Raw genomic sequence first — 26,946 nt, 5'->3', positions numbered from 1 at the left:
TAAAAAACTCTTGTTTGTGGGATCGAGGTGGGGGGTGGCTGGGGGAGGGGGGGGGAGGGAAGGGGGGGAGAAAATTATATATATATATATATAAACCAAAGATGATGTGACTTACCAAATGAAAGTGCTGGCAGGTCGACAGACACACAAACGAACACAAACATACACACAAAATTCAAGCTTTCGCAACAAACTGTTGCCTCATCAGGAAAGAGGGAAGGAGAGGGAAAGACGAAAGGATGTGGGTTTTAAGGGAGAGGGTAAGCAGTCATTCCAGTCCCGGGAGCGGAAAGACTTACCTTAGGGGGAAAAAAGGACGGGTATACACTCACACACACACACACACACACACACACACACACACACACACATCCATCCACACATATACAGACACAAGCAGACATATTTAAAGACAAAGAGTTTGGGCGATATATATAGAGGGAAACATTCCACGTGGGAAAAATATATCTAAAAAGAAAGATGATGAGACTTACCAAACAAAAGCGCTGGCAGGTCGATAGACACACAAACACACACAAACATACACACAAAATTCTAGCTTTCGCAACCAACGGTTGCCTCGTCAGGAAAGAGGGAAGGAGAGGGAAAGACAAAAACCCAAATCCTTTTGTCTTTCCCTCTCCTTCCCTCTTTCCTGACGAGGCAACCGTTGGTTGCGAAAGCTAGAATTTTGTGTGTATGTTTGTGTGTCTATCGACCTGCCAGCGCTTTTGTTTGGTAAGTCTCATCATCTTTCTTTTTATATATATATATATATATATATATATATATATATATATACACACACACACACACACACAAGTAGTGTAGATTATGATTTAGATGTTGAAGTCAACTACATCATGTGCATAGCTTGCTTTCAGCTCTATGACCTACCTGGCCTTTGGACATTATTTGACAGTGGCCACTCTTGAGATGCTATAACAGAATGCCGTTGAGTAATGGAATAAGAAATGTTGATGCTGACTAAAAGAAAATTTGATGTATGGACATATAGAATACGTGTTATGCTTGTGTCTTCCTCAGATACAAGACCCTTTGGGTAGAGGGTTGAGAGTGACACAGACATACGGACATATGGTGATGATGACGACGACGACATAGGGATTAGCTGAATGTGGAATACCACAAGGTAAGTGAGAAAGACTGCAGGAATGATATTCCTAAATTCAGGGAATGACAAGGGAAATGACACACTGTTAGATTTATTAGTTCAGGTCCTGGGTGGTGCTGAGAGATGAAAGTGGTTCCCCTTTGTGTTTGGTCAGTAAGTATGTGAGTAATGAACGGTTTGTGCACACAGAAATTACTCCCTCAAGCTTTCTCACAAACAGATCTTCTGTCTCCAAAAAACTGTTTACAAGATCTTCAAAAATGTTCAAATGTGTGCGAATTCCTGAGGGACCAAACTGTTGATGTCATCAGTCCCTAGACTTACACACTACTTATACTAGCCCATGCTAAGAACAACACACACACCCATGCCTGAGGGACTACTCAAACCTCCGGCAGGAGGGGCCTCGCAGTCTGTGACACTGTGCCTCAAACCACGCGCCCACGACATCTTCAGCATGTTTTTAGACAAACTGCCAAACACTACAGATGCAGCTGCCTTAGCTAGTTAAGCCTTAAGTGTTCAGAAGGGATTTTAACATTTCCACACACCCTCACAACCTAAATTATACCTTTGTCTGCACCTCAAAGGTTTTGAGGTTTTGAAAAGTAGAAGTTTCTAACCATTACTCTGATGTAAGTGTGAACTCAAATAACTTGCAAATACTCAACCATTTTAAGACATTTCCGATTTCTGCATCCTTTATTTCACTCTGACCACAACATTGTATTCTCTTGACTCCCACACTGTGAAACTCTTCCTTACTGTTTCATACACAGAACAACTCAGTTCATCCAGCCAGTCACTATGTCACATATGCGCACTTGACAGCACAAAAAGTGGCAGGATAAAATCATAGCTAGAATCCTGTAGGGTACTGACATGAATGAAATGCAACATCCTAATTTTCAGAATACACGGATAACACCCAGAAGAGGAATCATCATTTGGAATATTAAACTAACATGATCCTATCTGCAAATAAAATAGATTTATTAACTCAGACACACTAAATAAGCCTGTAACAGGAAAATGTTTGCTGTTCAGCACTCTAGCTGATGGGCAGCCTGTAGGCTTTCTATGTAAAGAGGCAGAGGTTAGATTCCATACAAAGTTGCAAGAGTTTTCTTTCTTTTCTTCCTTGCCAAAAGAGAGATGTCTTATATAGAAAATACATCTCAGTTCTGATGATGTGGAATTCGTTTTTCACAGGCTTTAAATCAACAGTGGCAAGTACACTACTCTTAAAACTGATGGCAATTGCTGTTAGTCAATCCATGTTGACTGGCTCCTACCTCTGAAAAAAAATGTTACAATAATGTAGTAATACTAAATTATTCCCATCCCAGGCTACCAGATGATGGGGGTTACAAAAATTTGATTATTCATTCTACACAGGAGCGCAATCACTGATGTTTTTTCGATGCTTATATTATTGATTTCTGGTAAGGAAAGGCTACACTGACAACCCACAATTTTGATTGTTTTAAAATACTGATTGGGAAGCAACTCTTGTAAAAGGGTCCAGTATCCTTGGTTTTCATTCAGGCAGTCTCTTTCTGAAATTCATTTTGACTATACGTAGAGGGCAATAAATAAATAAATATATAAATAAATAAATAAAGAATCGTCTGCACCATGCATACTGAATAGGAGGCACTTTTGCACATATACCTTTTGCCTAATAGTTAATAGAATACAAGCTTTTATATTATCCATGAAAATGCATCTGTGCACAGCTAACTAATGGTACAGCACTGCCTAAACGATAATATGGAAGATAAACATAATGACTGTAATTGCATACCATGTCAGTCTTACCTGTACTATTATGTTATCCTGTAATTATGGCATGAAGTACAGTTCATATACAGCTTTATTCAATACTTTTATTATTCAATGAAAAATTAACGAAGAAACTTGAGCGTGGGGATTTTAACCCATGATATTGTGGTCAGTAAATAAACGCTCTAATTGTTGTGCCACAGACAAAAGCAGCAAATGCTATAAACTGTGATGATTGCCTACTGAGTTTTTTCGTAAAGTAAAGTCTACTTATCTACACTCTGTATGGACACATTCAGAGAGATAAACTGCTGACCTTTCTTGTAGGATCACCTTACCAAAATCGAAACATCATTATAGAGAAATTTTCCCATGTTGGTCGTTAACAGACGGTTGTGCATCTAGTTATTAACAGACGGTTGTGCATCTAGTTATTAACAGACGGTTGTGCATCTAGTTATTAACAGACGGTTGTGCATCTAGTTATTAACAGACGGTTGTGCATCTAGTTATTAACAGACGGTTGTGCATCTAGTTATTAACAGACGGTTGTGCATCTAGTTATTAACAGACGGTTGTGCATCTAGTTATTAACAGACGGTTGTGCATCTAGTTATTAACAGACGGTTGTGCATCTAGTTATTAACAGACGGTTGTGCATCTAGTTATTAACAGACGGTTGTGCATCTAGTTATTAACAGACGGTTGTGCATCTAGTTATTAACAGACGGTTGTGCATCTAGTTATTAACAGACGGTTGTGCATCTAGTTATTAACAGACGGTTGTGCATCTAGTTATTAACAGACGGTTGTGCATCTAGTTATTAACAGACGGTTGTGCATCTAGTTATTAACAGACGGTTGTGCATCTAGTTATTAACAGACGGTTGTGCATCTAGTTATTAACAGACGGTTGTGCATCTAGTTATTAACAGACGGTTGTGCATCTAGTTATTAACAGACGGTTGTGCATCTAGTTATTAACAGACAGTTGTGCATCTAGTTATTAACAGACGGTTGTGCATCTAGTTAAATCTACCACCGTACGATTTGTTCTATAATATCTCATGACAGTACACAATTCGTGATCAGATACCTGGACCACTTCTGTTTTAGTCCAGGCACATTATCATGAGCCATTCCTCATTATCAACATGTGATGTGCGACTGTGTTACATTCTTGTGGAAGAAGGGTATTTCGTGTCATCAGAAGCTGGGCTACAATATTAAGTTCCTGAATGCACTGAACAGCAATGGATAAAACTATATCATGATACAGAAGAATCTAATACACACACAGGAATTGGATGTTGGCATGTAATAACAACACACAATAATCAACTTGAAAAACAACAGCAGAAAAGTTCTTTTTTAAAGGTGGTTCAATTGAAATATACTACCAAGTTTCCTGGTTTGGTGCTAGTAGCTTTGTGTGGCTGGACATGTAGTCATCAAGGGGAAACTTATCACAATCGACTTTACTGATTAATGTTTATGGACAAAAAAATCTATTGTGACTAGCAGAATTTAGTATTTTCTAATAAATTATTATTTTCTGCAGTGAATTATGTATCAGTACTATTATACAGGGTGTTCAGAAATTCCTGTTTCAAACTTCTAGGACTTTTAGAGGAGAGTAAATACATATACTGATTATGAAGCGATGTCCAGAAATGTACTGTTTCCTTGCTGCAGCTGTTTGAAAACATGCTTTCTAAATAGATTTACAACAGGGTAGTCATAGCGGGCAAAGATTACATCAGATCGGCTGATATCATTTGATGTCTATCCTTCCTCATTGACCTGGTTCGAGCCCCATTCATGTGTCCGAGTGTTAGACCAAAATGGTTGAGTACATGTTTGCAGAAGACACCAATGTGGTCCTTCTGAATGGTGAAACTCATTTAATGGAAGAGCTGCTCGTCGTCTTTATCAAGATCATTCTGCACAATGTCCAACTCCATTGCATACCCTTTCTGCTGCAATTAAGCAATGGCATCAAGAACAAGGTACCTTCACCAACAGCAGGTATGACTGAGGTGCTCTAAGGAGATGCTGTACACCCAAACTGGAAGAGGCCATACTGCATCATGTTGAAGAGAACCAGTCATCGAGTTCAGAAGCAATTTCTTTGGCTATTAATAAGTGGAATTATAAAACAAGTTATATACTGGGTGACACACAATCAATTACTAGTAAAAGTGGTCGCATTTGTTGAATATGGGGGTGTCTAGAAATCTACTTTCTTGAACCACTAGACAACATTCAAACAAATCATATTAATGAGTTTTATTACAAAAAAGTAAATGACAATACTTAACTTTTACTATTACACAGATGTGTCACAAGCAAATGCCAACATGCAAAATTTGCAAGGTTCTCCTGTATAACATTCCTAATACAACCAAAGTAATACAATTGACACTTCTGTTCAGGTTGCTAACTTGAAGTTCCTCCTTGATTGGGCGCAACCAGTCAGGTGCGACACTTATGTCCTCTTTGCATAGAGCCACTGCTGTCGCATTGTTGTCCTGGAGAGGGGTCGGTTAATGTGCAATTGGCTGATTGTCTTGTCACAGCCCTCTCTGCCCTATCATTCCCTCCTGATGTGCCGGCACTTGACTTTACACCATAACAGCATTACCAACATGTTACAGAAAAGTTATGGTTCCAGACATGGGTTGCAATTCAGAATATTATCTACTCATTCCCCTCTACAAGTCCTTGAAGATTGTAACGGAAATTCCCGAACACAGTGTATAGGCCACATATTGTCTATTTTGACAATATATCACCTGCCGTGCACACGTCCATGTCACATGTTCACAGCAAACTCCTATGTTGTCTTTTTACACTGTTTTTGTGATACCTCTGAATTCCACCTGCCAACAGTATCTTTGGAATGGGGAATAATCACTACTGATTGATATTATGTCCACTCTTCCTCTGATAATATGTAAATGATCTGCCATCTGCCAATTATCTTTGCTGATGTTGCATGTACTATAATCAAGCATAATGGAGAAACTTCAATACTTGGAAACATTCATAGAATTTTCTTGAAAATTAAGTTTTCTGTAAACGATTGTCGTTGAACATAGATACAACAATACATGCAATTATGTACTACACAGAGCATGACCACACATTTACAAATAATGTAGCACAGAAAAATCAATAAATGAACCATATTCCAATTCTTAGGTGTTTATGCTTACAAGAAACTTAACTGGAACTCTAATATTACAGATCCTCTTAAATGTCCAAACTCTGCATCATATGTGTGGCAGTTACTATTACAGTTTAGAGATGAACATTTAAAAAAAGTTGACTTTCCAATTTTTATGGCATGGTATGCTGAGAACTTGCTATTGAAGAAGAACGTGTTAGCTGCGCAGAAGTGTGTAATATGTACTATACATAATGTCCACTCTACAGTCTCTTTACGTCAGCTCTTTAAACAGTTTACCATATTAATAACATTATCACAGTAGATTTACTCCCCTATGAAGTTTGTTGCCAACAATCACAATTTGAAAACAACAGTAACATTCATATTATAACACTACAAGAAAAGCCGATTTACATTATCAATTATTCAGACAATTACTCAGCCTTATTTGTGGCAAGGAAAGAGTGAGGCATTCAACCGTAAACTATTTGACCACTTCCACAGTGATATAAAGAATAAATAACAAAATTAACTTCAAACACTAACTAAAATCACGTGTGCTTGTCTGAACATTAGAGCGGGCTTAAGGGGAAGGAAGATAATGTAGAATTAGATTAAATGTAAATCACTTTATAAAACAAAAAAGCAACCACCTTGAGACAAGCAAGTAAGTAATCAGTAAACATGCTGCCACTTCTGTCCCTCAGGAAATTTATAATTTTACAACTGAATTGTTCTACATCATAATGAGGGGTTACATTTAAGACCCATAGAACACACACAGAATTAAACTAAACCATTCTCAATATAACCGCTGCTTCCTTTAATTTGTAATTGCTTTTATTTGTTTAACCTTTTGATGTGTTGGGACAGCAGTCCAAGCTGTGCCATGCCCTGAGTCTGGTCGACTGCTACAACGGTTCAGTGTCTACATGCGTGGAATGTGGTCAACCCCAGGAGGAGTTTAGAGTTTTATGCTTGTTTACCACTTAGTTGTGGTGAAATATGATGTGTCCATTTGATCGCAGTACTACAGTCAGATTCTTGCAATATCTCATTTCTTCTAAACCCAAAAGATGCCACTTCAATGAAAGTTAATGATTTTGTTGTTTGTGTTTTTCACAGAGCTGTACAAAACTCAAATGTGCTGTGAATCCTACAGATGTTTTTGGAACATAAGTTGGGCGATTTGTGTCAATTGTGAATCTCTGCAGTTTTTTTGTGAATGTTGTATTGTTATAGACTGCAGTTAAAAGTGTAAATATTGAAAATAAATACTCTTCTTAACTCTCCCACAGTCAGTTCAAAGCCTAGAAGAAAAACAAAGCTGAAAAACAGGGAGTGCTTCAGAGGTATTCAGAACTCGGTGCACAATGAGATGTGAAAATGCAACACCCAAGGCACAGCTACCTAGTCTTGCACATGGCACTCAAAGTAACCCTTTGCTCTTACAGCATCTAAGATTATTTTTCTTTTCTAATTTCCCTTTCACAGAATCCTTTACTGCTACTATATAATGACAAATGAAGAGAAGATGCTGCTCCATTACCTCATTTCCAGGAGGACCACCCAGTCTCATTTACTGTAACAAGTATTATGAACTTTTACCTAAAAGATGCTGCAGTGAAAAATCATCTTTTCCATGTTCTGCATAACACACAATCACGCGAATATCTGCTGTGTGAGCATCCAGAACCTCTTCTACGGATGTGAGAATGTTCACATGTCCATCAGTACCAGCATCATTGCACAACTGACAATACATCCAACTTGTGTACTTGTGTGACAATTCCCTGAAAGGACCAGTCTGCCACTCAAAAGGCCACAATTTGACCACTTTCAAACTTGAACACTTGGCTGTATGAAGCACAAGTGCATCTCCATAGCATGACCGCCTACATCTTCCAAATGTCTGCACCACACTAAACCTTCTTGCTGCGAGGATTCCCTATTAAAAGGTAGACACAGGTGGCACTCTGGTAGCTTCGCCACTACAATATCTGTTGGTGGACAATGCTGAAATCATTATCAGTACTTCTTCTATCCCCAGGAGGCATATGCTATCATTGGATCAAAATTGCCAACTTCTCTCCAGGTATACTGATTTTTTTTACTGGCCGTGTATATTTATGAAAAAAATTTAAAATAAGAAAGCATATAAATACAATACTAAAGACAGTAAAAGGATTATTAAGCTTGGTTGCATAATGAGTTCTTACCCAAGAAAGTCAAAATCAATAGAGGAATGCTCAGCCTGTATAAGGGACCAGACAGCCCATAAGAAATGTGCTGCAAGAGCAAATTTATTGACATGAACAAGGAGCTGCTCAACTTCATCATTTGTAGGCTCACGATCTTCAAATGCTTCCAGATACACACTAATCCACTGACGCTGGAAGTCCTCACTTGGATATCGGCCGAAGTCCACATCTGACACTCCTGAAAACAAATAGTTTTGTAGGTACACATAACATTCACTGATGAGCCAAAACAAGTACGACCACTGCCCACTACAGGATTGAATGCCACCTTGTGGCATTGTGGCCACTTGACACGGTAAGTAAAGTATACAGTACAAGAGACAAATGAGGAATCATTCTAGTGATGATATGGGCCACAAATGGGGAAATCCAACTCTGATAAAGATCAGATTGTTGTGGCATGGTGTCTGGGGAGGAGCATCTGTGAATGTGTGAAGTTAGTCAGCTGTTTGCATGTTAATCTTATGGAACGTGTAGAAAGTTGTTGAAAGATGGTGGAACCACAAGTAAGCTACAAAGTGTTGGACCACCACAGCTCACAAATGAAAACGGATGTTGGAGGCTTGCCTGCTTTCTAAAGCAGGATTGGCAGTGATATGTGCCAGATCTAACAATGAAGTGCAATGCTGATGCAGGCACAAGTGTTTATGAACATACCCTTCAGCGAACATTGTTGAATATGGGGCTCCACAGCAGGTGACCTAAATATGTTCCCAGGTTGATACAACTACATTGTCAATTATGAGTGCAATGAGCACACGATCATCTAGACTGGACCATGTATAACTAGGAATGTGTCACTTGGTCGGATGAATCGCATTTCTTGTTACACCATATCAAGTCATGTCCAAATACATGGTCATCCAGATGACTGGCTGCTCAAAACCTGTACCATGAAATGGATGCAGGCGAATGTGTCATTATTGTGCTACGAGGAACATAATACTGGGCTTCCACAGATTGGTTGGTTTGGGGTATAAAGGGTCCATACTACTGGGTCATCAGTCCCTTTTTCCTCACGCAAACAAGTCTCAAGGTAAAACAACTCCTAAAATTAGTTTGGGAAAGTAATAGGCATAAAAGTAATTGGGAACCACACTGAATGAGAAAACTAAGGATGTGAACAAAAAATGAGGAAAAGTAGAGGAAGGTATTAAAATAATAGAGCAGATGGCCTGGGCTGGCTGATCACCAGAATAAAAAAAGGATGAGCCAGCCACTCTTCCACACACTAAAATGTCCAGCCTAAAAGTCAAGGTGAGATGAACACACATAGGGGAAAGACTAACACCTTGGCAAACAAAATGCAAAAAAAGAGTGACGAAGAGGTAAAATGGAGGGAGGGTGGAGGCCTCGGATAGAAGGCCAGATGTCCATTATAAAAACCGAGCTACATGAATAAAATGTAAAACTAAATCATCCGCTGACGCATTGTCACCCAGCACCAAAGGTAGGGTGCTGGGAACGTTTAAAGTCTGCTGCAGAGAGGTTAATTTGGGCAGTCCAACTAGATGTTGATGACAATCATAGGGGAGCCACAGTGACACAGAGGTTGATCCTCGCAATGGAGGAGCTAACCATGCTTTAGCTACGTATGGCCGATTTGGAGCTGGCAAAGGACAACATAGTCCCTGTGAGTGGCTCGCATGGATGCCCACCACACATTTGTTCTCTCCTTCATGGTGGAAGACCGATCACAAATCAGGCTCTAGCAGGCCAATCTCCAGATCTGGTTTACCAATAGCATGTTTGGCCAGGCAGTCAGCAAGTTCATTGCCCTGTATCCCGACGTGTCCTGGGGTCCAAATGAAGGTCACTGAATGTCCTTTGTTGCCAAGGGCATAAAGAGACTTTTGGTTAGTCATTACCAAAGGATGTCGAGGGAAGCTCTGGTTGAGAGCTTGTAGGCTGCTTAAGGAGTCACTACAGATGACAAAGGACTCACCGACGCAGGTGCGGATATGCACAAGAGCACGATAGATGGCTACCAACTCGGCAGTGAAAACACTGCAGCCATCCAGCAAGGAGCGCTGTTCAGTATGTCCAATGTGAACTTCAGCAAAGCCAACAAGGCCGTTTACCATTGATCCATTGGTGTAGACTATTTCTGAGCCCTGGAACTCACCGAGAAGAGAGAAAAATTGCTGACAAAAGGCCTCAGGTGGAACTGAGCCAGCTTCCACGACAAGACTGTTCACTGGGCTCTTTCAGAAAGCTCCCATTGCAAGCCAAACTCCACAATGGTGGGCAGGGTCCAGCAGACGCAGTGCGGAAGGCGATGCTGAACCATACAGCAGGCTCCCATAGTCAATACAGGACTCTACAAGGACTTTGTATAGCTGCAGCAGTGTAGGATGATCAGCTCCCCAATCAGTGTGGCTCAGGCATCTAATAATATTAAGATGCTGCTAGCACTTTTCCTTAAGCTGACGAAAGTTGGGGATGCCAAGTTTAGCGGGTGTCTAAGACCAGTCTCAAAAACTGGCAAGTCTCCACTACATAAAGGAATTGGTCATTGAGATAAAGTTCTGGATGGGGGTGGACAGTACAATGACAACAGAAGTGCACAACGCAAATCTTGGTGGCCGAAAACTGAAAGCCGTGACAGTCCATGACTGCACTTTCCATATAGCTCCCTGCAGCCAGTGGTCAGCCACACCAATAGAAGAGGAGCAGAAGGAAATACAAAAGTCATCAGCATATAGGAGGGGAGATACTGAGGACCACACTGCTAAGGCAAGTCCATTGACGGCAATTACAAAAGAGTGGGACACTCAGGACAGAGCCCTGCAGGACCCTATTCTCTTGTATTTTGGGTGCAAACTCTGGAAATGTGAAGTGACAAAAAGTTCTGTATAAAAACTGGGAGCGGGCACCAGAGATCCCACTCATGAAGAGTAGAGAGGATATGTCGTCACCAAGTGGTATCATAGGCCTTCCTCAGGTCGAAAAGGATGGCAATAAGGTGTCGCTGGAAAAATTCCAATCTAATGAGAGACTCCAGGTGGACCATTGCTGTCAGTGGAGCGCCCTTGGCGAGAACCGTCCTGCGACAGAGCCAGAAGACCCCAAGACTCAAGGAGCCAACACAACTGTGGGTTCACCATACATTCGAGCAGCTTGCACAGAATGTTGGTGAGGCTGATAGGATGATAGCTATACACATCTAGTGGGTTCTTCCCAGGCTTTAGCACTGGAACGATGATACTTTCCCGCCATTGCGACAGAAATTGGCAATGACTCTGGATGCAGCTGAAGATGACAAGTAAGTGGTGCTGTAAGTTGCTGACAGATGTTTAAGCATTTGGGAATGGATGCAGTCTGGGCCACAGGATGTGTCAGAACAGTCAGCAAGGGCACTGAGAAATTCCCACTCACTGAATGCAGCATTACATGGCACAGGGTGGCGGGGAGCGAAAGATAGGCGTTTTTGTTCACCCGCTGTTGGAGGAGATAAGATGTAAGGCAGTAATTCTGAGGCACAGAGGTGTGACCATAATACTCGGCAAGATGCTCTGCAATTAGGTCTGGATCAGCAGATATAGCTCCTCATGTAGAAATTTTAGGTACACGCGGAGGGGTCTCATAGCCTTAAAGTCATTTGAGCTCAGTCCAAACCTGGGGCGGAGAGATTCATGTGCCAATGGTGGATACGTAGCACTCTCAACCCTCCTGCTTCCATTATTTGATGTGTAGCTGGACCTAGGCATTGAGCCATTTGAAGGCAATGACATTCTCCAGGGATGGGTGGCACTTACAATGTTGGAGAGCCCACCTACAGTCTCTAATGGCCACAGTGATTTCCAGCGACCACCGATGAACTGACTTCCACTTGGGGGGGGGGGGGGGGGGGGCAACCTGAGGAACAAAGGATTGCCGATTCAGCTGTGCCAACAATGGTGGTAGTGAGGATGTGAAACACCTCATCGATATTGCCCTGCAATGAAGATTCAATAGTGGTAGCGGAGGTGAAAGCATCCCAGTCAGCCTTGGGAAGAGCCCACCTAGGCAAGCGTCGAGGTGAGGGACACTGGGGTAGGGACAGGAAGAGTGGAAAATGGTCATTATCACACAAGTCATCGTGAGCTCTCCAGTTAATAGATGGCAGAAAGTCAGGATTGCAAACAGAGATCAATGGCCAAGTTTGTGCCATGTGCCACACTGAGACATGTGGAGGGACCTGTATTTACGAGGCAAAGTTCGAGTTGAGTTAGTAGGTCCTCAAAATCTTTGCCCCTGCTAGTAAACTTGGTTCCACCCCACAAACAGTTACGGGTGTTAAAATCACCCACAAGGAAAAAGGTGGGGGAGGAGTTGCGAAATGAGTGTAGCCAATACATGGGGCAGTGCGTCTCTATCTGGAGGGAGGGAGATAGATGTTACAGATGGTAATTTCCTGTGTAGTCCTCACCCTGACAGCCACAGCTTCTGAAGATGTTTGAAGGGGCACAGATTCACTACACACAGAGGTAAGGACAAAGATACAAACTCCACCTGACAGTGTCACAGCCAGGGCAGTTTTTGTAGCACCCCTAACAGCCACAAAGGGCAGGGGATCTCATTGTGGGAAACTAGGTTTCCTGAGGGATAATGCAAAAAGCAGGTGTAACACTTAAAAGGTGACATAACTCAACCAAGTGGGAGGAAAAAACCACTGCAGTTCCACTGGAGAGTAACGCTTTCTGTCGTCTGGGATCTATCATCTGGGAAGGCATAAACTGACTAAGGAGGCAAATTGCACCTCAGCATCACCTGCTGCCACTGAATGAGTGTTGGCATCCAGTACCATTGCATCCGAGCTGTCGCCAGGATCTAGGTCCTCAGGGGACACCAGAATCTCCACCTCATTCTCAGATGCAGAGCTGTGGGAGAGTGGTAGTGGGGGGGGGGGGGGGGGGCACTGGAGGCTTCTGTTTCTTAGACTATTTCTTTGATGGTTTGCCCCCTTGTCACTCCTTAGGGGCTAGTTGGAAGGGCTTCGCAGAAGTAGCTTCAGGGATATAGGAAGACCGTGAAACCCTTGAATTAGCAGCCACTGGCTCTTTCAGCCATTGGCTGGTATCCGCTTGATCACAGGGGAGGGGAGGGGAGGGGGGGATCATGGAAGGTAGAGCCCCAAGGAACCCCTTCCACTTGAGAGGAGCCAGAGGAGGCTGTTGCTTCTCTGACTGTGGGGAGGGGACGATGTCCTTGGCTTTTGGGGGACGGGAGGGGGGGGGGAGGGGTGATTCTCCAAAAGTAGAAGCTTTAGAATCAACAGAAGATGTGCCCCCAACCAGCTGGAGGGCCCACTGAAGGAAGTGTAATGAGGGGCATACGTAATGGAGTCATTGATGGCGATGCCGTTCTAGCAGCAGCAGCATAGGTAGATAGCATTTGAACAGGGTTCAACCTTTTTAATTTTAGTTTAGGCTTGCAGTAAGACAGCCTGTGCACGGTCTTTTACTCCATAATTTTCTGCTCCTTTTGGAGTAGTGGACAATCCAGCGAGCAGGCGGAGTGGTGCTCTCCACAGTTGACACAGGTGGAGGAGGTGCACATGGAGTATTAGTATGCAGAAAATGTTAGCAGTCTCTACATGTGGTGCTGGAACTGCACCAGGAGGACATTTGCCTGAATTTCCAGCATTTAAGGCACTGGATAAGGGGAGGGACGTAAGTTTTGACATCATAGCAGTATACCTTCCAAATTGGCACATAGCTCGTCATCGGACTGCAACAGGAAAAAATAAATCCCTGGACTATGTTGAGGCTTTTATGGGGAGTGACCAAAACAGGAATATCACCCAGTTTGTCAAAAGCGAGTAATACCCAGGACTGGGTTGGGGATGCCATCTCAATCAAAACCGATCCACTGTGCACTTTGGACAGAGCTATCACTTCCCGAAACTTATCCTCCAGATGCTCAAAAAGAGAGACTTTGTATCCGGAAAGGAGTTCCCATCAGTTCTGCTGCACACTGAGTATCAAGGTAAATATGAATCTCTGCGTTCTGTAGCCTTATGTTCCTCCCATGGTGTTGCTAGAGTGGGGAACAATTTAGGGTCATACCTGTCAACATTGTAGTCAACCTTCCCTTTCTTAGAGACTGCTTGGGCCACTCGGTACCCAACAAAATATGACTTGGTTCACTTCATTGCACATCATCTACCCTGATGCCACCCACCCCGATCAGGAGCCCTCCGCCACAGGTGGCGCCCAGCCACAGCAAAGACCACCTAGCATGATGGTTGTTGCCAGGAGTCTTGATGTCCCAAGATGGGCATCTACTCTTTGGCATATGTGGGGAGTTTGCAGCTCTGGCATCAGCAGTGCGATCCCTGTGTTGTCAGGGGCCAAACACCAAATGGGTACACGACGGCCCCACCACAATGGGCTGGCTACCATGCTGGATTTTGGGTTCTGAGAAATAAAATTTTGTCTTAGGGCAAAAGAGGGTAATTAACTATGGAGGAGGAGGAGATTACTGTTTAACGTCCCGTTGACAACGAGGTCATTAGAGACTGAGCACAAGTTCGGATTAGGGAAGGATGTGGAAGGAAATCGGCTGTGCCCTTTCTAAGGGACCATCCGCGCATTTGCCTGAAGCGATTTAGGGAAATCACGGAAAACCTAAATCAGGATGGCCGGACACTGGAAGTAATTAACTATGGATGTAGAGAATGTACCCTGTAAGATGACCTTGCCAAGATAACTGGATTGTAGGTGGTGTTGCAGATTCAGGACAATATGAGGTGCAGAAGATCTAACTGCACACTGGATGTATGGCACACCACGTAAGGCATCCATCCCCAAAAGACCAGCACTTTGGATAATTTTGAAAGAGGTGTAGCTCAAACCCTGAAAGGGGACCAGAAGTCAGTCAGCCAAAAAGTGGGAGATTCCTCCTAATCACCTCTTATGACAGGCAGGAATACCTCGAGCCTATTCTAACCCCCGGAGCCACAGGGGGTGGCTTCCATGGAACCTGTGATAGTAACTGAAGGCACCACGATAGGTGTGGACTATGAACATTACTACGAAATACTTGCAGCCGTACAAACTAAGTCTTCCCGATGGTGATAGTGTCCTCCAGTAGGATAACCTTGCGTGTCACAAGTCCAGACTTTTGCTACAATGGCTTGATGGAGTATGACAGTGAACTCTCAATGTCTTTGCCACCAAATTTGGCTGATGTGAAAATGATGGGACACTGTTGGACAGCAGCTATGCACTCAAACAAATAACAATGTTTAATTTACAGAACACAAGTGACTCGTACGGTAGACATTTGGTGCCACATAGTTCTGCAAAGTTACCAAGGCCTCAACAGATATATGCCATGCAGAATCATTGCTCTGTATTGCATTCTAAAGGTGTACCAACAGCTAGTAAGTTAGATGGTCGTAGTGTTCAGGCTTATCAGTGGACATACATGCATACAATCAATAAAAACAAAAGTAAGGACAAACCATGCAGACACTGTTTGTCCTAATGCTGTTGACATATACAATTTACTATAGATAAGAAATTAAAATCTCTGACGTTACAAAATAATGGTATTTCATATTTTGTAATCATGTAATATATGGAAAAAAAAGCTGCAGCTACATTTGCATGACACTGTTTTTAACATACACAATGACCTTTACTTTGGACAAGTATTGGGAAATTATCCTAATGTACTAAAAACTGTCATTTTCTGAATACTTATGGGAAACTTTTTAAAATAATTTTAACCAGTGTAAAGTTGGAGTTTCATATTTATGGCACTTGTTTGGGACAATACCCTCTATCCTTTCTCAAGTATGATGAGAACTACCAAAGCACAACTACCTATCACAATGGTATTGAGAGAATAATTTCTTTCTCCACAATCTTCGACAGTTTTCCATACTACTGTTGGTATATTTAGTCTGTGAGCTTTAACCACTGATTTCAGGGCTCATTATGAATATGCATACAGTTTTCTCAATCCAGTCTGTCTTTTCAAGAATTGCATGATGGTTACAACTGAACTTTCAGTACTTAGCCACTGTAGACAGAAAACTATTTACCGTAACGGGTAGTGATCTTCCAATAAATGATGTTCAAACTGTGTGCTAGTGTTAGTGTTATGACTTACAATTACGCATCGGTGCTGGTACGTTAAAGTAGTGTTGAAACCCAAGTACCAACACGGATCTGGACAAGGTGAGCAGAGCTTCATTCATAAAGCTGTTTTGTAAAACAAAAGCAATAGTGCTGCTGCTCTTCGCACATCTTGACGCATTAAACGAATATGGAAAGATGCACTTTCTGCACTGCAGTTGAAGAACGTGATCCAAAAGTTTGAATTAACTGGTAATTTGGGAATTGCTCCAGGAGAGGCTGATGACCAACTGCGCCACAAATTGTTGATGTTAGTGCTGCCATGTCTGGGAATGGTGGATGCAATGTGCAATCTTCAAGCAGTACATGAGCTGTGCCATGACAGTTTAACATTCCAAGGTCCACCATTCGAAAAGTGCTGCGAACAACTGTGAAATGGTATCCCCAGTACAGTTCCAAGCTACTGAGCAAAATTTGTAACTGGGAGTGTAAACAAGGTACGTAATTCACATAAGCTACCCTCTTTGGAAACTAAAATGGTTTTCTTTCAGTGGTTTATTAATTATTTATATTCCACATGTACTTACAAATGTTTCCACAAAGTTTCATTGTCTTACAATTGCTCATTTTTCATGGTGGCCCTCTCCAGTAGCAAAACTTTAATTACAACCACCCTGTATATGAAGTACAGTAATGAGCAAATACGTAATCACTTCCCTTCCCTTCAATCTTTTTGATGGATTTATCAGTGGCCAAAATTTGTTTTGCGTACTCCTTTTAACATTAACTTCATTCTTACACCACGTCCCTCCAATGTTCAATCAACAAAATCTTCACTTTTGACAATTCCCATTCCTTTCATTCTGAAAACTCTTTTCTTGTAGTCAAGGTATCTATGGTGAACAAATATACTATAGAACAAATTTCTCAACATTTACAATAATACTGTCCATTAAAATAACTACTCTAACCTACTTAAAAAAAAAAAAGATCTCACAAGCAGTCTTCCCACTCAGAACAGCACACTTCATGCTTCTATGCCAACTGGAAGCGTCTCTTTCACTACTCACTACTAACCAAGTTTTTAACATCTCCACAGGTTACAACACCAAGAGTGCAACAGTCAAAGTTGAGTCCTCATACAAGATCATCCCTCCGTATTCCCCTAACTAGTCTGGGTTGCCATGTGTCACCTTCCTAATGTTTGAATCATCATTGTCGAACATATGACATTCCATACCCATCATTTCCAACCAACAACACTGACTCTGCTGTAAAAATTGCCTCTCATGGAATGAGAACCATCACCTACTTCAGTAGCATCACTAGCAAAATTTACAATATTAAATGCAGGGTCAAATGCAAAACTGCTTGCATTATTTATCAAGCATTCACTGGACAACATACAAAATATGAGTGACTTGCTAAGAGCCTGGTAGAACACATGGATGAAGAGAAAAGTTCTACATTTGCAGTAGCCAGTTGGTGAGCATGATCTATAGTGCGGCTCACAAGGCTCGAATTCTGGCTATATCACATGGTGCTTTTGGAATCTCTTACCTAATACCTTCTCCCCAGAACTCCCAAGAATTTACTTCAATACATCTGCTCATCCCCAAAAATAACAGACTCAACCTACACTCTCTTCACACCTCCCCTACCTGTCCTCATTTTACATTTCCATTTACTCTCGTCCCTTCCTCCTTAGGATCCACTGCTTCCTAATAACTTTCCTCTATACAATAGTTATATACAGAAATCTAATATGACTAAAGACATTACAAATGGCTTCACCTGTTTAATTCATTGTGATATATTTGTAAGAATTACTGGGAATGAAAAACCAAGTTCAAATTTTCGGCTGGTGCACAAGCACAGTGATTCCTAAATGAGCCTGCTGCTGATATGTAGTTAAAATTATGCAGTCCCTTTTCCTTCATTGAGCTAAATATTTGCACGAACATTTACCTGGGCATGCTTGAGCAATGCCCAGAGCCACAGCTTGATACAGATTTCATGGACTACACCTTTACATCTTTCAGCAACACAGCGCTCCATGTTGGGATATAGTGGTTCACACAATTTTAAATCTGTATCTTCTAAACCATTGAATCATTCATACTGAATGTGATGACAATTCTGCTCTTGGCACACACATTTCTAGACTTGGCACCCATGGATTTCTTTTTATTGGGTTATGTGAAGGATCCTACGTATGTGCCTCCTTCACTGAACAAAGTTCCATTTGTAATTCAGTCTTATTAGTAACTCCAAAATTGCTTCAGAATGTATGGTATGAAATTAATTATTGGTTAAATCTCTCCAACTGACCTAGGGGAGTCTCTTAGAATACTATACACTACCAGTATGTAAAATTTCTATGAACTTATGTTTACTTTCTCTGTAATTTTTATCAGTGCGTCACAGATGCATTAAGTAGTTATAACTGTTTGCAATCATGATATTCATTTTGAATTGTCTTGCACTTTCATAATAGTTCTCCAACTTATTTTTTCTTTTCTTCTTGTATATTCATCTTTACTTCTCCCTCTCTCAATTATCTTTGAGGTGAAGTTGACACAGATTACCGATTTACTAATTTTGGCCTTCTAACCCCTCTGAGGCTGACTCAGTTTTTGCCTTTTTCTCCCTCATCTCTCATAGGTCTTTCTTGCTTTGAGTTCCAATTCACATGCCCTGTCACTTTCTTTGGAAATTTGTGGTAAGGTCTTATGGGACCAAACTGCTGAGATCATCGGTCCCAAAGCTTACGCGCCAACTTAATCTAACTTAAACTAACTTACGCTAAGGACAAAAACACACACACACACACACACACACACACACACACACACACACACACACACACACACACACACACACACACACGCACACCTGATGAAGTACTCGAACCTCCAATGGGGGCAGCTGCATGGATCATGACAAAGCGCCTCAGACTGCGCAGCCACCCCCACACGGACCCTACCACTGTTTCTTATGAAACATGTCTCACCACCACCTCGTGTGCATGCACATGCGAAGGGTGGGGGCACTTTTAGAAAGTCAGTCACATAACATATCCACAGAATCTATATCATAAAAATGCAACAGACAAGTATTTTATTTTTTTAGAAATACTGTGAAACCTTACCTGCAAATTCTGCGAAATGGTTTCCAATATCAAAGGCTTGATAGTTGTAGCTGGAATACTCATAATCTATGAAGGTAACAGAGTTCTTTTCAGCATTATAGATGACATTTCCAAGCAATAAATCATTGTGACAAAACACAATTGGACTGTTCAGACGTGTCAACTGTAACTTTAAATTTTCAAATTCTTCTTCCAATTTCTTCTTTGGAGGAATGAGCTCTTCAAATCTGGAATGATGTACAAGTCCTCTTCAGTCACAGATTTCTGACAATAAAAGTGAAACACATGTTAACACTTCAGATTACCTACTGACACTGTAATGTTTATTGAGTGTTGAGACATTTATGATAGCTGGCCTTACAATAGGAGTTTGCACATTACATAAACAACAACTTTCTTGATGCATTTCTTTTAACCTGTTTGACAGTATCGGGTGATTATTATTAATTTAAATAATGAGAGTGATCAGGTATCATAGAACTGTGAGATTTATAGCAGTTTAATACTAAGAGCAGCAAACGATCATTTCAAATAACATGCCATTTTTCCTTGTCATTCTTAACTGACAGAACATAAATGCTGAATGTATCAGTGGAGCGCTGCTGTTTTTGAAATTTTCTAGCAAACTAAAACTATGTGCCAGACCGATAGCTGTATCCAGAACCTGCCTTTTTGATGGTATTTTTTACTGACTAGGCTACCCAGGCACAGCTTATGACCTAGCTTCACAGTTTCACTTTTATCACTAACACTCTTCCATTTCCTCTTAATCTTGTTAGACAGGCACTCCTTCAAGAAACAGAACTGGAAAGAAATTCCTTACCCACAGTCTTGCATATTGTTTTCAGAATTAATCTATCATTACAGTTGGGTGGGTACTGTTTTCAAACTGGAAGAAAGGCATGCTACCTAACAAGGTAAGCACGGCAATCTATCGTTTTCGTAATATTGATGTTATTCCATCCTCAACTTTCCACTGTTTGTACTTCTGCATGTCCATATGTATGACTAAGTAAGAATATAACCTTATCCGCATGAATAATTTCTCTTTAATGAGCAAACAATGTTGGCAGCAAAACAAAAATAATTCTGAGTCTATGTTACAAGGATATATTGCCAATGTGGTGTCCAGCCATCAACCTTGTTTGTAATACAATTACTGTAATCAGAATGCCAAAATGCCTGCTTATCATTTCTTGAGACAGGAACAACCACAGATAAAGAAGTAAAGAAAATGCACATTGAAATTTGACAATATAAAAATAATTAGTTGACCAAATGGAAAGAAATTGAAGACATTTTTAAAAACTTAGTTGTTGCATGATGTGATGTCTAGTGCCATCACAAACTGCTATTTTTTGTATGGATACTATGATGTGATTACCCAGTTTTCCGTCATGACAAAAATTCTCGCCCTGCATGCATATGTTTAGAAGGCAGCTGCATGTCGAAAATTTATGCAGTGTTGTGTAAATATCCTGATGCCAGCTAATAAAAAACCTCTCAAGTTAAAAATATGACTAACTGATGATCATAAAATATGGCCTGTTTGAGTATTACTGTTTTCAAAAGACAAATGCTCCTCTATAAGCCTGTAGGGAAATTTAGTTACACAACAGTTTTTATATTTTCAGTAATCTAAATACTTCTTAAATAACGTTATACGAAGTATGTGTACCAGCTGTTCACTGAATCCATTAAATGTGACATTCAACTGTTCCCGAAGAACAACTACACTAATCATATGACACATTTGGTGTTTCTTCACCCTCAGAATACTCTCAAACACAGTCACTGAACAGGTAATTGATGTAGGGACCTACTTTCTTCACTGAAATCATACTTTTCTCTTTTATTGAGATTTCACACAATCTCATAATTAGCTTTAGAGTTTAAGTATCCACACCATGATTTTCACTTAATTATATTTTTAGTCTTTTAGTGTTTCCCCATACTTACACAGGGTGAATTCAAACACCAACAAAATTTTGTAGGTTGTTCAGCGATATTGTTCGCATATTTTTGTACAAGGTGGTCTCCAGAGACTTATTACATAATAACAATGATCCGAAGAAGAGAAACACGTTTCATTACAGGTTTACTTAGCAATTGTGAAAACGTCACTGTGATTCTCAGCGAACTCCAGTAGGAGATGCTAAGAGAGGCATTCTGCATCACAGTACGGCCTACGGTTCAAGTTCAGAGAGTGTACATTCTTAGAAGAGTAAGCCAGTAAATTGCTTCTTCTTGCGTATATCTCATGGAAAGACCATGAAGATAAAATTAGAGAGATTCAAACCCACACAGAAGCTTACCAGCAATTGTCCTTCCCATAAACCATTCACTATTAAAAGGAAATGGGTGAAGTGACAGTGGTATGTAAAGTATCCTCCACCACATACCGTAATGACGCTTGCACAGTATACAACGTCGGTGCAAAAGTAATTGCATCTTCTTTTTTGCTTGTAAATATGTGAGCAGATCACAAACTGCTATTTTTTGTGTGGATACTATGCACGTGTCTTGAATATTCACAATAATAGGTGGCTCTGCGATTTTTGGTAGCAGCACAAAGTGCACTGTGAAATCAATTGTGCATCATGATAGAGGGAAGTAACCCAGGTTGAACAGCATGCACACATCATAACAGCCATTCTCTGAGGGACACATGCAAAAGAATATCAGAGTGAATTGATGGAAGCCCTTGGTAATAAAGCCCTCCAATACCATGCAGTAGCACGGGAGACAGTAAAGTTTCAGCAATAATGTAAGGCAACCAGTCATCAGCAATGCTTGGGATGACCTGTCAGAGTGAGCGCCAACATGATTGACTAATTGAGAGGGGTTATGGGACCAAATGGTGAGGTTATCAATCCTGTGATTCCGAAGTGAATCACAGAAGAAAGAGGGTCTGCTAAAAGTGGACGGATCCAGTCAGGGGGGTCAAATTATAAAATAATGAACATTAAACACACACAGTAAAGGCACAAAAGGTGAGACCAAATCTAAAAACTGGAAAAAAAGGGGGGCAGTCATGGCATCACAGACCACAACCACCCCTGCTCCAAGACTATAGTAGAACCTTATATCTGGAAATAAAAACCACTTTCACGGAGGACACTGAGGACCAGTTCAACCATCCATGGATCATCTGATAATATTAACATGAAGGGCTGAAAGAAGGAGTCATTCCACAAATATGTGAGCCAGGTATGATTAATGTGTAAACGGTATAGAACAGCGAACTCCTCCTGAGAGGAGTAGAAGGAAGAGTGCCAAACTGCAGCAGACTCCTTGAGTGTGCGGAGTTTATTACTAGGAGCAGTAGCGCTCCAGATGGCATTCCACTTTTGGGCAAAGAGAGATTTGACATAGATCCGCATATCCGCAGCTGGAATCATGAACAGAAATGGAGGGGGGGGGGGGGGGGGGGGTAAGTAACTGCTTCTCTAGCCAAACGGTCGGCCAGGTAATTCCCGCTCACATATGACTTGGGACCCAGAGAAAGACAACTGAACAGGCAGCACGCTCAAGGGTGGAGAGAAGGTCATGGATAGCAAAGACCAAAGGGTGGCAAGAGTAGCATCCGTCGATAGCCTGCAGGCTGCTCATGGAGTCTGAACAAATTAAAATACTGTGGATGGAGGCCTGAGAAACAAAAAGGAGGGCCCTATGAATGGCTAGAAGCTCTGCTATGAACACCCTACATGATCCTGGCAATAAATGGTGTCTGAAGCCAGTAGCAGAAGTGAAAGCGTATCCCAACTTATCGATTGTCTTAGAACCATCAGTGTAAAAGATGGTGGCACCCTGGAACTCTGCAAGGATGGCACATACAAGACACCAGAAAACCATAGGAGTGACAGAGACCTTAGGATCCTGGAATAGATTGTTCCTTATCCGTGGTCTATGCACCATCCATGGGGGGAGGGGGCGGGGCAGGGGGGTTATCAAAAATAAGGTGTAAGAAATGGGACTGCTACAACATCATGGAGCTGGTTGCCTAAAAGTTCTGGATTGGGAGGCACTGTGGGTCCACGACAAAAATGCATAACCTGCATTTTGGAGGGAGAAAGCTGGAAGTCACTGGCAGTGGCCCACACAGAGGCCCATCAGATGGCACCTTTGCCACCTTGGAGCTGGTGCTCAGCAGACGCTACCAAGTGGGAGCTGCACCAGATGCAAAAATTGTCAACGTACAATGCTGGGGTAACCAAAGCCCCAACAGATGTCACAAGCACATTGATGGCAATGAGGAAGAGTGTGACACTTGGCACAGGAACCTGTGGGATACCATTCTCCTGAATCTGAGGGGCAGTGAGTGAAGTGGCAAGTGAGGTGCCAACTCTAATTCGGAAGAGCCGGTGAGAGAAAAACTCGTGGATAAAAATTGGAAGGGGGCCACAGAAGCCCGTGTCATGGAGGGTAACTAAAATGTGATGGTGCTAAAAAAGTGCTACATAGCAGTTTGTTTGCATGTTATGATAAATCACTTGCAAACTCCAGGGAAGACGACATCAATAAACCAAGAAGTGTGATATGAACAATGACAAATATTTGCACCATTCCCAAAACTGTTGCAGCTAGTCATTCTTATTCTGAATACGGGCACAGGGACAGTTGGCATCCACACTGGTCCCTATATGATCTATTAGGGACACATCTGGGGATCTTACTGGCCACAGGAGTATCTCATGCAGACAGACCAAAGACATACGTGTCGTATGGACGAGCACGATTCTGTCTAAAAATGTCAGCACAATATTGTGGCACAAGAGGTAGCACATGAGGGGACAGGATGTCTGAATTGCTGTTGTGCCATCAGACTTACCTCAGTTCATACCAGCAGTGACCTTAAGTCTTACCAGATGACACTCCACACCATAATGTCACAAGTAACAACATTGCGCCTCCAAAATACATTGAAAGTGTGGGAACTTTCCCCAGGTCACTGGCATACTCATAATGGTCATCTAGGGTAGTGTGAGCCGAGATTCATAGCTGAAGACAACGTGATGCCACTTGTCAGCAGTCTACACTTCCGAGTCACACCACCACTCCAAAAGCAGTTGCAAGTAGTGGTGTTAATGGCACCGTATGCAGGGGGCAGTAATTCCACAGTCTGGCAGTTGCTAGTCTCCGACTAATGGTGACGTATGGCACAGAAGACTGAAGGTTAGTTTTTAATATACAGTTGATGAAGATGCCATTAGAGACAGAGCACAAGCTCTGCTTTAATGAATGATGGTGAAGGAAGTCGGCTGTGTCCTTTCAAAGGAACCACACCAGCAATTTAGGGAAATATAAGACACACTAAATCAGGATGGTCAGATGTAGATTTAAGCCATCAAATGTATGTTCAGTGAGCTAACCACTGTGCCAACTCACTCAGTAGATGATACAGAATGTTGAAGGCATTCCATACTTGTTCTCAGATGGCAGGCACAGATGTGACGGGTTTACGATGTGCCTGGTGCACAGTACAGCTATCCTACCTTATAATGGTCAACTGGAATCTTGACGATGAGTATGCTTGCCTCACATTCCCATGCAGTTCAACATTGATCCAATGTCACATCCAAATTCCGAACAAATCTAGACATTGTATGATTTGACAAAACAACCAAATGGGGACCCACAATGACGCCCTTTTCAAACACATTTAGATGGTGGCAATTTTGTCTCATGCAAGTATGTGCCATCTGCATGTCCTGAAAGTATCTCAGTTCAAGCAACACTAATGCACTCTGGTGGCTGATGTATCTGTCACAGGGAATTGAAGCTAATTATATACGTACCTGCCGTTGGTGCGTATGTGTACAAAATTACTTTTATATGTCTGACCATCTCTCACGAGTGCCTCACACGTTTATCAGGCAGTGCATATAGACAAAATGGACAGTTTACAATATTTGTAGATGTCAGTAAGTTTATAATCACATACTGTCCTATATTTGAACAAATTAAAATCTAAAAAATTCAGCATAATGTTTGCAGGTACATACACAATCCATACATATTATAAAAATGTATAGACGTATGTTCCAAATCTCCTAACCACTGGACTTCATGGTGTAGCAATTTTAATGGCCAGTAGTGTATGAAAGAATTACAGCTGAAGGTTTAGAAAATTCAGTACCTCTGTAAAAAATAAAAATTCCACTGCATGAAATACTAGAACCTGTTCCAATTGCTGTAGTGGTTATTCATATCAGGATCCCAATATATAATAAATTATTTGTACAAATATACTTATCAGGTGCTGTAAAGCATGCAGTAGTAAAACCACTGTTCATGAAAGGCTGAAAAGAAGATGTAGGGAACAACCAACCAATCAATATTTTCAAAATTGTTTGAAAGAACAGTAATTTCTTAGATCTCCCATAAAAAGCTTTTTATTGCATTAAATTAGTTTGGCTTCCAGGAATGCGAAGTACAATGTGTGCCATCAATGAATTCATCGAGAGAATACATTTGTTTCTGGACTACTCCCAGATGCTACCAGGGATTTTATGTGACTTTGCAAGTGCTTTTAATTGCACCACCCACTCTCAGTGTCTTCATAAATTAGAAAGATATGGAATCGAGGGTAGTCTTTTGTGCTTCTTTCGAATGCTTTGAAATGAGTGAATCATATTTATAATGCATAAGAACAGTATTGACCCTAAAATGCAATATTCTACAACTCCCTGTGAAATAATTTTCCAGTGGAAATCTACTAAATCTGATTTGAACTATTTGAAAGCACTACTCTTGCTTTCACATCTTTCTGATCTCTGAATAAAATATACCATTCAGTTTTATTTGCAGATGACATATCTGTACTTACTGAAAGTGAATCCACAGAGCAAATTTCCTAAAAAGTCATCAATATCCTGAACAGCTTAAAAGATTTGTTTGATCTAAATGGATTAATTAAACATGACAAAGGCATAACTAACACATTTGAGAACAGTCAAAACCCAAATAACTTTGTTTCTCCCAAAAATAAAAATCTTTGTTTGTACATAAAAACTACTTGCGAAACAAGTTTAACAGTCTTTCAGTCACAATGACAATTCTGGCCTATGCAAATGCCATGTTCATCATTTTATTATAATTACTTTGTGTGTTTTGAAATATGATTTTTTTTTGGGAGGGGAGTGGGTGAAAGTAATGTAAAATATTATTTAAAAAAATCTTAGCAATATGTACAATATTCAGCCTAGAAATGCATGTCAACCACTATTTAGGTATCTAAACATATTAACTATTCTGTATATTTACATTTACCAGCTATCTTTCTTTGTATTGGTATGTAACAATCCAGAATTATTTATAGAAAACCCCTTCCTACATTTGTGTGACACTAGAAAAACACTAAATTTATGATA

The 26,946-nt window shown here is 41.1% G+C and overlaps 1 protein-coding gene across 2 annotated transcripts in view; it reads right to left on the bottom strand.

Moving 5' to 3' along the window:
- LOC126095268 (ethanolamine kinase 1) overlaps positions 1 to 26,946 on the bottom strand; it is a 183,057-nt gene that overhangs the window by 1,528 nt on the left and 154,583 nt on the right. For both annotated transcript variants that reach the window (XM_049910029.1, XM_049910028.1), the window contains 2 exons: positions 19,574 to 19,800; positions 8,312 to 8,531 (listed from right to left, as the gene is read on the bottom strand). In XM_049910029.1, the coding sequence (XP_049765986.1) occupies positions 8,312 to 8,531; positions 19,574 to 19,800 (447 nt within the window). The remainder of the gene's footprint in view (positions 1 to 8,311; positions 8,532 to 19,573; positions 19,801 to 26,946) is intronic.

Source organism: Schistocerca cancellata, chromosome 8, assembly GCF_023864275.1.
Source record: "Schistocerca cancellata isolate TAMUIC-IGC-003103 chromosome 8, iqSchCanc2.1, whole genome shotgun sequence".
Lineage (NCBI taxonomy): Eukaryota > Metazoa > Arthropoda > Insecta > Orthoptera > Acrididae > Schistocerca > Schistocerca cancellata.
Note: the sequence above shows the minus strand (reverse complement) of the source record. Positions and strands in the feature narration are given on the sequence as shown.